The 13,293-nt window shown below is 52.0% G+C and overlaps 4 protein-coding genes across 4 annotated transcripts; 2 read left to right on the top strand and 2 right to left on the bottom strand.

Annotated features, from left to right (window-relative positions):
* Nucleotides 1-1,326: 1,326 nt before the first annotated feature.
* Nucleotides 1,327-3,931, bottom strand: F4812DRAFT_346151 (phosphatases II). The gene is made up of 3 exons (XM_047931663.1): nt 3,659-3,931; nt 3,034-3,357; nt 1,327-2,973 (listed from the first exon to the last, which is right to left on the bottom strand). Exons 1-3 carry the CDS (start codon nt 3,708-3,710, stop codon nt 1,433-1,435), a joined length of 1,917 nt encoding a protein of 638 aa, XP_047791081.1. The 5' UTR covers nt 3,711-3,931; the 3' UTR covers nt 1,327-1,432.
* An 805-nt stretch (nt 3,932-4,736) lies between these two features.
* On the top strand, nt 4,737-5,157 carry F4812DRAFT_458293 (Pcc1-domain-containing protein; the record flags this gene model as incomplete). Its single annotated transcript, XM_047937342.1, has 2 exons — nt 4,737-4,777; nt 4,863-5,157. 2 exons carry the CDS (start codon nt 4,737-4,739, stop codon nt 5,155-5,157), a joined length of 336 nt encoding a protein of 111 aa, XP_047791080.1.
* A 231-nt stretch (nt 5,158-5,388) lies between these two features.
* Nucleotides 5,389-6,985, bottom strand: F4812DRAFT_346119 (HSP20-like chaperone). Its single transcript, XM_047931662.1, has 3 exons — nt 6,902-6,985; nt 6,774-6,799; nt 5,389-6,701 (listed from the first exon to the last, which is right to left on the bottom strand). The coding sequence occupies exon 3, from the start codon at nt 6,635-6,637 to the stop codon at nt 5,597-5,599; it is 1,041 nt and encodes a 346-aa protein (XP_047791079.1). The 5' UTR covers nt 6,638-6,701; nt 6,774-6,799; nt 6,902-6,985; the 3' UTR covers nt 5,389-5,596.
* Nucleotides 6,986-8,799: 1,814 nt separating this feature from the next.
* On the top strand, nt 8,800-12,778 carry F4812DRAFT_450710 (uncharacterized protein; the record flags this gene model as incomplete). The annotated part of the gene is made up of 3 exons (XM_047936121.1): nt 8,800-11,360; nt 11,484-12,172; nt 12,288-12,778. The coding sequence occupies 3 exons, from the start codon at nt 8,800-8,802 to the stop codon at nt 12,776-12,778; spliced, it is 3,741 nt and encodes a 1,246-aa protein (XP_047791078.1).
* Nucleotides 12,779-13,293: the final 515 nt, after the last annotated feature.

The following is a 13,293-nucleotide window of genomic DNA, read 5'->3' as shown; positions in this document are numbered from 1 at the left end:
TGGAGTGGTGGAGGGGGTTTGGTTTGGACGACACCCTTTTCGGTTTTCTAAGTTAAGGTGTTTACCTAGAGGTGGTTTACCTGTGCCTCCCCTCCCCTCCTCTCCGCTCACACACATACATACATACACACAAAACCAGACGATCCGATTTATAGGAGGTAGGTAAGCAAAGAAGAGATGCAAGGAACCCGGGATCTTAAGAGCCTCGATTCGAGAAAGGAAAGGAAACGCGAGCAAGCAACGTCGTTCCCTCGTGGCGTAGCGTTGATTCTCCCCTCCACGACCGCAGTGCTACCACTTACTACTACTCTCCGCTTACACGCAGCGAATTTAGAGTCCGTCCCAAGGTTGCTCCAATATAACAATGGACGGATGGGATCTCCGCGTTCCGTTGAGCGGGAAGTGTAAGATTCGGAGAAGTGATTAATCAGTTCTGTGAGTTTGGGGGGGCTGTGTATATTCCTCCTGGTTCTGGTTCAACGAAGCTAATTAGCACGACGTAACAACCGTACACGGAGTCGCTCTCTTAGAAATTAAACGTGTTTCTAAACCGTGAAAAAAGTCAAATAGAGCAAAAATATCCTATTAAAAATGGGATTTCCTTGACGTCAAAATAATAGAACTATACCGTTAACAAAGACATTAAAGAGCAACTAGACAGGGAACGGACTAGGGTGACTGTTGATCACCTTTTCTATCTTCGTCCGCATACATGATATTGCTGACCTCGGCTGGGGTCGCGGGCAGGCAATGCGAGTCTCGCTCAAGTCGCGCATGCAAGGTTTCACCGCTTCAAGAAGCAAAACGAAACTGGAAGATTGAACGAAGAAAATATTCATCATATGCGCGTACTTATCTAAACAGAAAGGCAATGGTTACACTTCGACTCGATTCCTCCCCCCTTTTAATACTCCAATGCTTCTTCTGCTCGCATCGCTTTCCAACAAAAACTGCCGATTACGGAGTCAAGACAGAGTAAACATGGCGGATCAAAACAGCCCCAGATTAAAAACAAGAGAAAAAAAAAACAATGCTCATGTCCGTTCCAACCCGATACCTTAGTAGTAGTTCCGTAACGCCTTTAGTCGTTCAAACATTTCAATATCTGAGAAGCTCGCCGCCAGTGACAAGAAACGCAGGCATAACAAGCAAGGGAAGGGGGCCTTGCGAAGATTAAAAACATCTTCGGGAAATGCGAAGGGAGGAGAAGTAGCATCCATTGTCTCTAGCCGAGGAAAAAAATAATCGTATACCTCGTTGATACCCAAACGCCAAACGCATATGCAGGGAACCGTGACTTAGTCGTCATAGTCGTCATCGTGAAAAAATAGCTGGTCCATGGAGTCTAACTATCATCGAATATGCCATTAAAAAACCGCAATATCAAACAGCCATTTAACCCTCAGTTCGGCAATAGTAAGGACTCCCTTTCCTATATCGCGGAAACCTTACGTGCCGTCGAGTTGGTATTCGAGCTGGCGTTGATACTGCCAACCCGGCCGCTCGTCTTGCGTACACCCGCCGTGTCTTTGTTACGGCTGGATTCGGCTGTTCGCTTGCTGCTCCTGACCTTGGTCAATACACCTGAAGCGCTCGCCGACCGTGTTGGCGAACCGGTGACATGATCCACGATGGTCTTTGGCCGAGCACTGCCAATATTCTCAGCGTCATTAGATGCATCATTATCTATGACCTGATAGATTGTTGTCGTGCTTTGGCTTACTGATCTTATCTTTTCACTGCGGCCTGGCGAATGCGATGTCTTGCGATGCGTTCGCATGCGTAGGAGCCATTCCTCTCCGGATTCGGCATCGTTGGATCGCCTGTGGACGGAAATCACCTCCGTATCCTTCTCTGTCGCTTCACGCTCCTCCTCAACTGGGGAAGGCTGAGCTGCATTTCGCTGGTAAGGATGGTGTCGGTCTATGCGACTCGTCTTCCGCGGCTGACCCGGTGTCGGGGCAGGCAAGTAGTCTTCTTGCGCACCCGCGTTACGGCGTTCACCATCCATTTCGCCTAGAGGCGTGCGGTTTGAGGGGCTTCTGCTGGGTGGTGTGGATGCTTGAGCGCTTCGGCTTAAAGTAGCTTTTTGCATGGCTCGGATAGGTGTGCTGGGCGCCTGGTTCGCCGCGGCTAGTTCCTTTCTTAATTTCCTCTCTATCCTCTCCTCAACCCACCATTCTCGGAAAACACCTTGGTTGATGTGCAACCAATGCTGTTGAGGGCCAACAACCATGCCAGGACGCATAAATCGCATGAAGGAAATCACCTCGTTTGCTGTGAACCCATGGCGGTAAATTAAATATGCTCCAATCAGGCATCCGGTTCTTCCAAGACCGGCTTTGCAGTGGACCGCAATGCCCTTTTTCCGGACAGTAATTGTCTCGTGTGCAAGCTTGATGAACTTTCGAACGGTACTCAAGGGAGGGCAAGTACCGTCTTCAAAAATCATATCGAGATGTTGGATCCCTAACGCCTCAAAGTAGGACGGGGAGTATAGAGGCGAGTTTAGCCGGACAACTAGGCCGATGCTGCGCTCAGAAAAGTGTCTTAGGACGTTCTTGAAGGATTGAGGGAGGCTGGGGTGAGAGTCGACCGCGGAGAGTGTCTTAGGAAGAGTATCATATAATTCTGACGACTCTGTGATGCGTGCTACTGGGCTGTGTTGCGGAGATGCGAATGCTAAGAAGTGAGGCGTGATCCAGTTGAAGTCACCGTGCTCTACTCGCTCAAACTTTTCGTACTCGTCCAGGTCAAAGTTATCCAAGACACAGCAGCCTTCCTCCTTGGCTTTCCACACACCGTACACAATGTCCTGCACAGTAATACCATAGTCCGCCTGGCTGTATCCAGCGTCGCGGAAAGGCATCAAAGGTGGATCAACCTGCGCAATTGGTGCTAGGGCCAAGTGAGGGGGCCAGGACTGGATCAAGACCATATAACAGGCAAGTAAACAAGCGGCGTTAGCCCGACCTATTCAAAATTGTTAATAACAGCTCTTTTTTTTCTTCTTACACATATCCGCAGACTTACTCCTCGGGTCTGCGCGGCTCCAAAACACGATTGGTCTGTGCTGGTTTTCCTTTGCACCAAGAACATCATGAAAATGCAGAGCGAAACGGTACAGGTGACCAATGTGAAGTGGGCCAAAGTCGTGGTGGAATGCATTGTACAGGAGGCTGTCATCAACCGTAAAGTAGTAAGGGGGGTGTCGTTCAGACTTGGACACAGCAGGTGAAGGCCCGTCGACAGCTCTTTGTGATCGCTTAGTGGGTGAGCGAGTTGGTGGTGGTTCGGAGTAGGGAAAGACGGTGTCGGCTGTAGGAGGATGAAGGTAGGATGCTAGGTAAAGGCGGTCTGCGTATATTAGCAATGTGACTGGAAATACTTCCGAATTAAGTAGGAATGGAGGATGTAAAGGGCGTTGCGAGATGCCAGGGCATATGCCAGGAGAGACAGGATTCCCCAGCTCGATCTGCGTTAGGCAGATGCTCAAGGAATCAAAGGACATAATAAATGTGACTAGGATGATGGGACCATGTACATATAGGTAGGATAATACGAATAAGAGGCGAAAAAAATGAATAAGCTGATATGGGACGTGCCGACGGATGGGCGAATGCAGCGAATGCAAAGGGTAAAGGCAAAGTAAACATACCAGGAATATATTCAATGACCTGACCCGAGTTGGAACTCCTCGAAGGCGGCATCTTGAATGCTGATTGCTATCGCTGCTTCTGCTTCTGCTTCTGCTTCTACTCCTTTCTTTTGTCGTTTCCTGATTAGGAGCTCGTCTTTTGTTTACACCCGTCGGGTATGGACTCGAACGGGAGGACGGGAAGCTTCAACGGCCCTGCATAAACAAACACGTAGGCTTTGTGGTATATTATGAAGGTAGCAAGCGGAAACTTATAAAGTTGTTCCGGAAGGATCGTTTAATGATATCGGTCAAGCAATGATTCTAAATACGGATACGATAAACAAACAGTTCATGTATCGGTAATTAGTCTAAATGATGTGTATCAGTGTATCAGTGTATGGGTGTATGGGTGTAGGTATCAGCCAACAACGAGAAGTAATAGTGAATAAGTAAAATGCGAGCAAGAAGAAAAGTGTGTTAGTAGGAAAGGTTGAGGTGGATGATGTAAATCATCAACGGGCGGGTTTTAAGAAAAACGATGTTTTTGTAGTTTTTTTTGTATGGGTTTGCTCTATTATTATTTGATTGTTGTTATTGTTGGGGTAAGAAAAGAGAGACATGGGTCAGAGCTGTACGCTGTACGCTTGTGCAGCCCGTCCAAGCCTGTCGCACAGCGTTCCCATTTGACCTCTTACTGTATTGGGTTTAGTTCGTAACCCTAAGCACCCTGTTGTTCCTGTTGTTCCTGTCGTGTTTACCGGTCAAGCCGTTGCTTAGCAACCGTCTCGGACCCACTCCACATTTACCAATTAAATTCTAATTGCATTATGTAGGTGGCTGAAACGCTGGCCTTAGCAATAAGCCGCAGCTGAATTCCAATGCCTTTCTTCTTCTTTTTCCTTTCTAGCCTATCAAACCTTATCTTATCATCCCTATCGGAACATAGAAGGGAAACCTGGTTCTACCCCTCCCTGTCCGCCTGTTCCCCGCCGCGGCTCACAACTGCAACCTCATTATTTCCAACTACCTATTTGCTCATTGCGCAATCCGCATTCCAAGCCATACCACCACTATTACTACTACCACTACTACTACCATGGCCTCGACAGCAGCGGAAATACAATATCCTTGTGCACTGTACGTTTCATACATAGTACACAATTAAAATCCAATAATAAGTAATCTTGAAGGCTTGAGGTTTGAGGCTAACGCTGCCTCTTAGGACAATTGAAGTCCCATTCCCTACACCTAGATTAGCATCTATTGCTCTAAAGGCATTGCAAGTCGACAAAGAGTTATCACCTCTGGTGAAGCGAACTTTCTCCATTGGCCAGTCGAATGAGGATACCAGCAGTGGAGATATAGGGCGAAATATTCTACGAACCGAGTACAAAGCCACCACCAATAGGATGCTTCGCGTAGCCGTCAACTCTTTTATGGATAGTCTAAATCTGGTGATCGAAGTCATGCAAGAACTCGACACGGACGTACTGGAAACGGAAGATACCAAGGCATGAAATGGCAGCAATGAAAGTTCAGCTCTCAGTCTAGCTCTCTCCCTTCAGCCCTCTCCCTTCTCTCCCTCCATCTATACTCCATCTATACTCCATCTATATTCAGCCGCATCGTCACTATGAGTAGTAGTTCATGGCGGAAAAAGGGAGACTATCCCGTCACATTTAGTGGAATGTAAAACAGTATTAGGTGAGTGTCAAACTGGATACAAGCAAAAATCTAAGTTATCATTATTAAGACAGTCTCAAGGGATCTTTCTAGCGACGCAGAAAACTTGAAAGTATATTTTTTTTAAAAAAGTAATCAATTATTTATTGCTATACTAGGGGTGTGTGCTACCTGCGACTCCTAACGCCTACCATTCCATTATCCTATAAGAGTTACCGTCAATATTCATAACCAACCATCACATGCGCCCTTCCGCTTTACGATATCCATTGTTTACTCGATATCAACTTTGTGGATCTCAGTCCACTCCTTCTCAATCTTGGGAACAGTTACGATAAGAATACCGTTCTCCATCTTAGCGGAGACGCCGAGACCGTCGATATCCTCCTTTTCATCACTTCCAGGAGGCGGTAGCTTGATGCTTCTCTCAAACATACCAATCTTCCTTTCGCTGGAAGTTAAGGACTGGAGGAACTCATCATTGCCCGGACGGCATACGACGCCAGCAATGTTGATCCTCTCTCCATTCCAGTGTACCCCAATGTCCTCCTTCAGTGCTCCCGGTAAAGACACGTGAAGTACATATGCTTTCTCAGTATTGAATACGTCGACGGGCGGGGCGAAAATCTCATCTTGGTGCTCGTTCGATTCGCCAGAGGGACCACTGCAAACTTGGACCATGTACTCTCTAAAAGCTTCGGCGAATGGGTGAGCAGAAAGAGCATGCATCAATGGACGGAAGTCCCAAGGACCGCTATAGGCCGTCGATGCATGTGGGCCACGACGACCGCCACGTCCACATCGACTTCCTCGTCTTCGCCGAGGGCCGAATGGGTGCGGATGACCGTGGTGGAATGGCGGATGACCTTGGTGGAATGGTGGATGAGGCGGGTGGTTAGGAGCACCCGGCGGCGGGGGTCCGTGGGGATGCGGAAATGCTCCGGGAGCCGGAGGATGGTTAGGGAAAGCTCCAGGTGGCGGAGGGGGTGGGGCATCGCCAGTGACTGACTCCTCTGGGGTGTGTCTTAGAGTCTCGGGAGAACTCTCCGTTTCGGTATCGTCATGATCTTCTTCCCTACCGGTCCCGGGTGCGTCTCGATACTGTTGATGACCATCCCTACCATGTCCTTCGCGAAGGCCCCAACCATGAGCCATCCAGGGATTGAACTGGGCAGCGTCAAATGGGAATCCCGGGGGAAACTGAGGGCCGAAGCTAGCGTGGTCAATGCCAACACCTCCTCTTCCAGCCCCGTTTGGGCCAAATGATTGCATGAATTCCCAGAAGGGAGGTTGATTGTTGTTGTTGCTTGCCATTTTGGATGACTGTTGTTTGGATCTGCGATGAAGATGTTGTTGTTTCTGAAGATGAGATATTAATCTAAAGCACGTTCAGCCCAGCACTTATATACAAAAGAGATGTCAAGGCTCCAAGAAGGAGTGCGTAACGTACGACTCACCATGGCGAATAGCTAACGCCTTCATGACACGCAAGACAGTCAGAAATATGTACGTAATTCGGTCTCGAACAGGTCGGAACATAATAGAAACCGTAGCCTAGCTATGATATATGTGACGGACACAGCATGATATCGGTGGCTGCCACGCGTCCTACGCACCAATTCAGACAGTCGAGGAGGAATAGGGGGTTATGATTGGCCGGATCATCGAAACCCGATCCCCCTTTCAGATTGGCGTCCTATGGGGAGGTGGGAGGCAAAAAGACATAGTTCGGTCGCGAGTGATCAGTTTGGTATCCGAACCCTACATAAAAGATGAAATACAACTGCATTAAATCATATGCTTAAGAGTCATCGCCATATGAGAGCATGAATTAAGCTACCTAGGCAGCCAGGCAGCCAGTGGTTTCGTCGGTGTGCGTAACACGTGCCGCGTCAGATTGTTGCCTTCAGACGGGAACAAGGGAACTACTTTCGCAACCGACTTTAAGGGTCCGCGACCGAGCCGAGCCGAATAGAACAAAGGCATTCTAAATCCCATTCCAAGCTTCTATTACAAAGATATATGTGGCGTTCGTGAGGCTGGATTTAAACGACGTTCGTCTTATACCCTGAACTACTATAGTAAAAAGATAATACCAATTAGGTAGGTAGTTACTGTGTGACTACATGCAAGTAGTAGCAGAGTGTTTTACTAGATGGCCACTTTTGTCAGGGGCGGTATTTACTTACAATCGGTAAAGTCGTAATGAGATAGATACAAGGTAACTATAGTTTATATGTAAGTATAATTAATTAACTCATGCTTAGAACTCAACATGAAGTTATAGGCTATCCTTATGAGATAGCGGTTCTCTTTCACGGCGGGGTGTCGCGGGAGCCCTCTTATTTTTAAAGCAACGGCTTCTGAACGGTTCCTACTTGACGGGAAGGATCGCCAATGTATCATGTACGATACAGTATGCATATCACACAAGCATACAGGGTCACACCCAGTAAATAAAGCTGGGTAATTCCAAAAAAATTTGGGTTTAGTAGGCGCTTGCTACATAGTATTCTTTTAATATTAAACTTTGAAGCTACCTACCTAATGGGCCACAGCACGGCTAAGACGGAATCTCCTTCGTGATGTGAAGCTTAAGAACGGGTACCTATTTCTATCATGCGGTAACCCCTGTCACATACACTATGTATTTCTATAAGCGTCTAATCAACTTCACAGTCATAGACTTTGCTCGACTTGACCTAACTTGACTATTATACCTATCATCCACGGGCAGTAATTAAGTGCAGCTGATCCACCATCTCTGTTTATACCTCATCCTATCATGGCTTTGCAGAACAGGAGTCTTATTCCGACATCTGAGCAAATGGTACGAACTAGCTTCTCCAATGAAGAGCTTGTAGAACAGATATCAAGGATAATCGGCAAAGCCAGAAGTAGACCGGTAGACTTCTTGTTCATATGAGCGAACCACCAGTATGGCTGATTGGGCGCTTGGGTATGCGATTTTGCTTCACCCAAATTCCCTATTTCTTAAGCGCCAACTTGGAAATCAGCCAATCATCTGCCCTGTCTTCCAAGCTGCCAAGCTGGGTGAGTCCACTGGATCAAGAGGGGCACGTTTATATCCACACGGCCAGTGAGTAGGTCGCATATCATAGACCTTCTTCGAAGCCATCTTGTCCTTCCGTAAGAATTCGTTTCACCTATTCATGCTTTGTACTTCGCGTATAGTATACCGTATCTGTATTCTTTCCATTCTCTTTGGCTAAAGCTCATCAGCCTTCAGTGAGCTTTACGGCAGAACCAAAGCCAATCATCACTACCCCCACCTCAATACGATAAAGGTCAAGCCCATCGTTTGGAGGTGGTTTACGTCCAGCTTTGTCGCAAAGCGCCTAACAATAACTTTTTTTGGCCTTCTTCCCGTGCGCCATCCCGCGTATTCACGTCGGTACATCTGCGTCCGTTTTAACCGGCTCGCGCTCCGCGTACAGGAGAATACGTGAAACAGGATGGATCGCCACGGAAGACCTGAAGAGGAGATGTTCCTCAGTAAACCCACTGAAGATTGCGACAGCCCTACGGTTGAACCACTAAGGATATTCAACCCCCAGAGTCCCAGACCTGGCTCCGATAAAGCCTCAGAGAGGTTCAAATATCCCGCCCCGGCATCTTCCAAGTCTTCTTTTCCCCTCCCGCCGGGCGCCTCGAGCTCTGCTGCGCCTCTGCCGTATCCTGATGACGACGACCATCGATTTAGTCAGCCTTCTCAGTCGAGTCGACCTCCATATCCTACCGACGACCGCCGTCCATCTCTCAATAAGATCTACACGAGCCCTCCGGGCTCCTCACATCCGAGTTCATTCAACGACACCTCCCCACGATTAGAAACAAGTCCTACCGGGAAGAGACCAGGTCTTGCTGAACGACGGGGAACCGCTCCTAGACCTCTACCAGCGTCGCTCAGTCCGGCCAGCCCTCCTCCACAAGACGACAGCGGTCTCTTCGCAAAGCCCCTCGGCAACCAAGCAAGACCGGCACCTATCAGCACTACCACGTCCTTCCCTGACTATCATCAAAAGCCCTACTATCCTCCGCCTAGGGCGAACTCTGCGGCTTCGAGCTCAAGCTCGAACAGCAATGCGCGGCCCCAAGCAGCAAGCGAAGACAACCACCTCAAGATGCCAGATAGCGGCGTGAACCGCTTTGCATCCACAGCTTCCACATCAACTACAAGAGCGAGTCGAGGATCTCCACCCCCGCCGGAGACTCCTATCGTAGAACCCGGTACCGTCCCCGGAGGAGGTATCGAGGCGAGATATGCGGCTGCTGGTATATCCGGAACCGCTACCCTTAATAGTCTTCAAAGCTCCGCGGCGGCTCAGCGACTGGCGCAATATGGACAGCACCCGGCTACGCAGCAGCAGCAGCAACAGCAGCCGCCTCGTCCTTGGACGCCGACGGAGACTCCTGATCAGCAACTACATGGACCCCCTACGGTATACCAGGGAGCAAACCCCGTCACCAGCCCTACCGCTTCGACTTTCAGCGCGCAGGCAACACGGCCGGCAAATATCAATACAAGCTCAACCCCTACTCCAGCTCCGGCACCGGCCTCGAGCTCAACCGCCAGTAGCGGCGGACCTGCGCTCCAGATCAGCGTGCTGGAACAAGACTTCCAGCGAATGCAGATGTCGCCCAGTCCCCCTCCCGCATACTCCAGCATCAATCTGAGCGGAAGCTCCTCGGCCTATCCCAACGAGAAGCAGCGGCCAACTCAGGCGAGCTCGAGCTCGTCGACGCCAGCCCAAGCCGCCCAGGCCACGTCGCCGCCCAAGAAGCAGGCGGAAGCCGTAGCCGCCGTAGCCCTCGCGTCCCCGGCTCTACAACATCCCGGCCACCCGGCCTTCGCGAACGACCCCAGACCGGAGCCCCTGCAGAACGGCCAGCCGCCGCAGTTCGTGGTCGCCGGCGCTACTGCTCATACGCCGTCGCCCTTCCAGGGCCAGGGCCCGACCTCGCCGCCGCCGCTGCCCGAGGGCTGGATCGCCCACCTGGACCAGAACTCGGGCCAGTACTACTACATCCACCTGGCGACGCAGGCGACGCAGTGGGAGTTCCCCAAGGGCCCCAACCCGATCCACCACCACCACGAGGCGCCGCCCATCTCCCCCACGGCGTCCACGTACGGCAACCCGCTCGGTTCGCCCATGTTCGGCAAGCAGAGCGCCCTGGCCTCGCCCATGTTCCCGCCCCAGACCCCCGCGGGCTACGCCGAGAGCATCATGAGCGTGGCCACGGCGACCCCGACCGTCGCCGCCGCCGGGTTCTCGGGCCCGCCCCCCGGCGCCGGCGTCGACATGTACAAGGTGCAGCCGACGAACGGGGTGTACTTCGGGCCGTACCTGCGGTACACGAACATGGACGTGGAGAAGGGCGTCTGGCACGGCAGCATCCTGATCGTGACCGACAGCCCCCAGCCCCCCACCATCCACATCCACCTGAGCGTGGACCTGTCGCCGAACCCGCGGCAGCTGGTGCCGCACACCATCTTCACGCACCAGCGGTGGCAGTTCTTCAAGTACGACGTCGACCTGCCGATGGGCGAGGGCGGCACCGAGCGGTGGACGTACGCCGTGACCTCGCACCTCGGGTGCACGCGGTACGAGTTCGTGGTGGCGGGGCGGGGCGAGACGAGCTGGCGGTTCATCGCGCACTCGGGGAACGACTTCGCGGCGTCGACGTCGCAGAGCGAGCGCGGCAAGCTGGGCGGGCTGGGCTTCATGTGGAAGGACGTGCTGCAGAAGAACGTGGATTGCGGCGGCTTCCACGTCCAGCTCGGGCTCGGCGACCAGATCTACGGCGACCGGCTCTGGAAGGAGGTCCCGCTGCTGAAGCAGTGGCTCGCCATGCCCGGCCGCGACAACCGCAAGAACGCCCCGTGGACCGCCCGCCACGAGGAGGACGTGTCCCACGCCTACTTCCACTTCTACACGAGCCATTTCGACCAGCCGTTCCTCCGGGAGGCGTTTGCGCAGATCCCGCATATTTGCCAGATCGACGATCACGACATGTAAGTCACGGACGGATATGGATACCTAGGCGAGGAATCATATCATCTACGCGGTGGATTATTTTTTGTGAGGAATATTTATTTATTTATACGTGCTAACTACTACGTGTGTGCGCTCTCCAGATTCGACGGCTACGGCTCGTACCCGGATTACATGCAGAACTCGCAGATGTTCAAGAACATCGGGCGGATCGCGGTGGACATGTACCTGCTGTTCCAGCACCACACGACGCTGGAGGTGTTGCGGAACGTCGGGCACGACATGGACCTGTTCACGGTGACGGGCCAAGGGTGGCACTTCATCAAGTACCTGGGGCCGGCGGTGGTGGTGGCGGGCGTGGACCTGCGGTCGGAGCGGACGCAGAGCCGGGTGCTCGCGGGCCCGACGTACCAGGGCCTGTTCCCGAAGATCGCGATGCTCCCGCCCAGCGTGCAGCACTGCCTGTGGATGCTGTCGGTGCCCATCGTGTACCCGCGGCTGGACACGGTCGAGAGCCTGGCGAACACATTCGCGACGGGAAAGAAGGCCGTCAACACGACGTACAACGTGCTGGGCAAGGTGACGAGCTCGGTGGCGGGCATCGTCGGCGGCAAGGAGATGGTCGCGCAGGGCTTCAGCCAGGTCAAGAAGGCGGTCGGGAAGTCGGGCCTCATGGGCAACGTCGTCAACCAGTTCGGCGACTTGGACATCGGCGAGATCCTGAAGGACATGTGGACCCACGATAGCAAGGACCTCGAGCGCACGTATCTGATCCGCACGCTGCAGGGGATATCGCATCAGAAGGGCTTGCGTATGACGTTCTTGTCCGGAGGTACGTTTTGAACGCCCCAAACTTCCTTTTGCCCCTTTTTCTTTTCTTTTATTTTATTTTCTTATATGTAAATGAGGTATATATATGGCAATGTACACGGCTAACTTCTCCGCAGACGTCAACGCCGCAGGCGCCGGCCTCGTGCACGACCCGGCGCACCCGAGCGACCACAAGACGATGTACCAGATCATCACGTCGCCGATCGTGGCGGCGCCGGCGGCGCAGTACATCCTGAAGATGCTGCACAGCAACCGGACGCACTACGTGCCGGCGAACGGGCAGCGGTCGTCGCCCAACGAGGTCAGCGACACGAAGGAGGACATGATGGAGATCTTCCACACGGACGCCAGCGGCGCGCCCCGCGAGCTCAAGAAGCTCATGGGCCGCCGCAACTACGTCGCCGTCGTCGCCTACGACCCCGACGCCGTCGCCGTCCCCGCCACCCCGTACGGCCCCAACACCCACCACCAGCTCCACCAGCAGGCGAACGGGGGCGTGAGCAGGCTGAGCCTCGCCGTGGATTTCGTGGTCCAGGGAGACGGCGCGTTCACCGTGCCGACGAAGTATGGCCCGGTTATCGTGCCGCATTTGGAATTCGGGAGGTAAGAGGTCCGTCCGTACGAGATGGGATGAAGTGAGGTGAGGTGAGGTGAGGGTCATCAAGAGCTTCACAGGTAGTGTGAGCCGGTGCGTAACGTAAGTGAGGAAATCTAGGATATGCCGTATACTGAGTTGGATTACGACGGCATGAGTGAGGAGAACGTGTAAGCAAGCGTGAGAAATCCGAAGTCAAGGAAGCGAAAGCGAGCAAGCAAGCAAACAGCAAGCATGAATAATGTCATTGTACTCGAGAGGTTCTGCAGGCCGGGAATTTACGGTCTGATGTTGGACTTTATCTTTTTTTTGTTCTCGAAGAATATATACGTGGCTAATTAAGTAGGTTATGAGGATAGTCATGCCTGAATGAAATCAAAGTTAAGAAAACGGCTAGTTGTTTACGTGCTGAGTCTTTTCCTAGGATGTAAGAGACATCTTGGCCAGTAGGATAATGGCCAAAACATAAGCTTTGTTCAACGTTGTTGATAATCGAGGCATCTATTTTATTTTTATTGGGTGTATCT

This window comes from Daldinia caldariorum (genome assembly GCF_022478825.1).
Source record: "Daldinia caldariorum strain CBS 122874 unplaced genomic scaffold F4812scaffold_6, whole genome shotgun sequence".
Classification (NCBI taxonomy): Eukaryota; Fungi; Ascomycota; class Sordariomycetes; order Xylariales; family Hypoxylaceae; genus Daldinia; species Daldinia caldariorum.
The sequence above is the reverse complement of the archived record's forward strand: the minus strand, read 5'-3'. Positions and strand labels throughout refer to the sequence as shown.

Excerpts from the sequence above, each read along its gene's own strand:
- F4812DRAFT_346119 (XM_047931662.1), bottom strand. The coding sequence starts at position 6,637 with ATGGCAAGCAACAACAACAATCAACCTCCCTTCTGGGAATTCATGCAA.
- F4812DRAFT_346151 (XM_047931663.1), bottom strand. The coding sequence starts at position 3,710 with ATGCCGCCTTCGAGGAGTTCCAACTCGGGTCAGGTCATTGAATATATT. Across the intron at positions 3,358-3,658 it reads GGTCATTGAATATATTCCTG|ACCGCCTTTACCTAGCATCC; the intron begins GTATGTTTACTT and ends TAATATACGCAG. Across the intron at positions 2,974-3,033 it reads GAGCCGCGCAGACCCGAGGA|GTCGGGCTAACGCCGCTTGT; the intron begins GTAAGTCTGCGG and ends AATTTTGAATAG.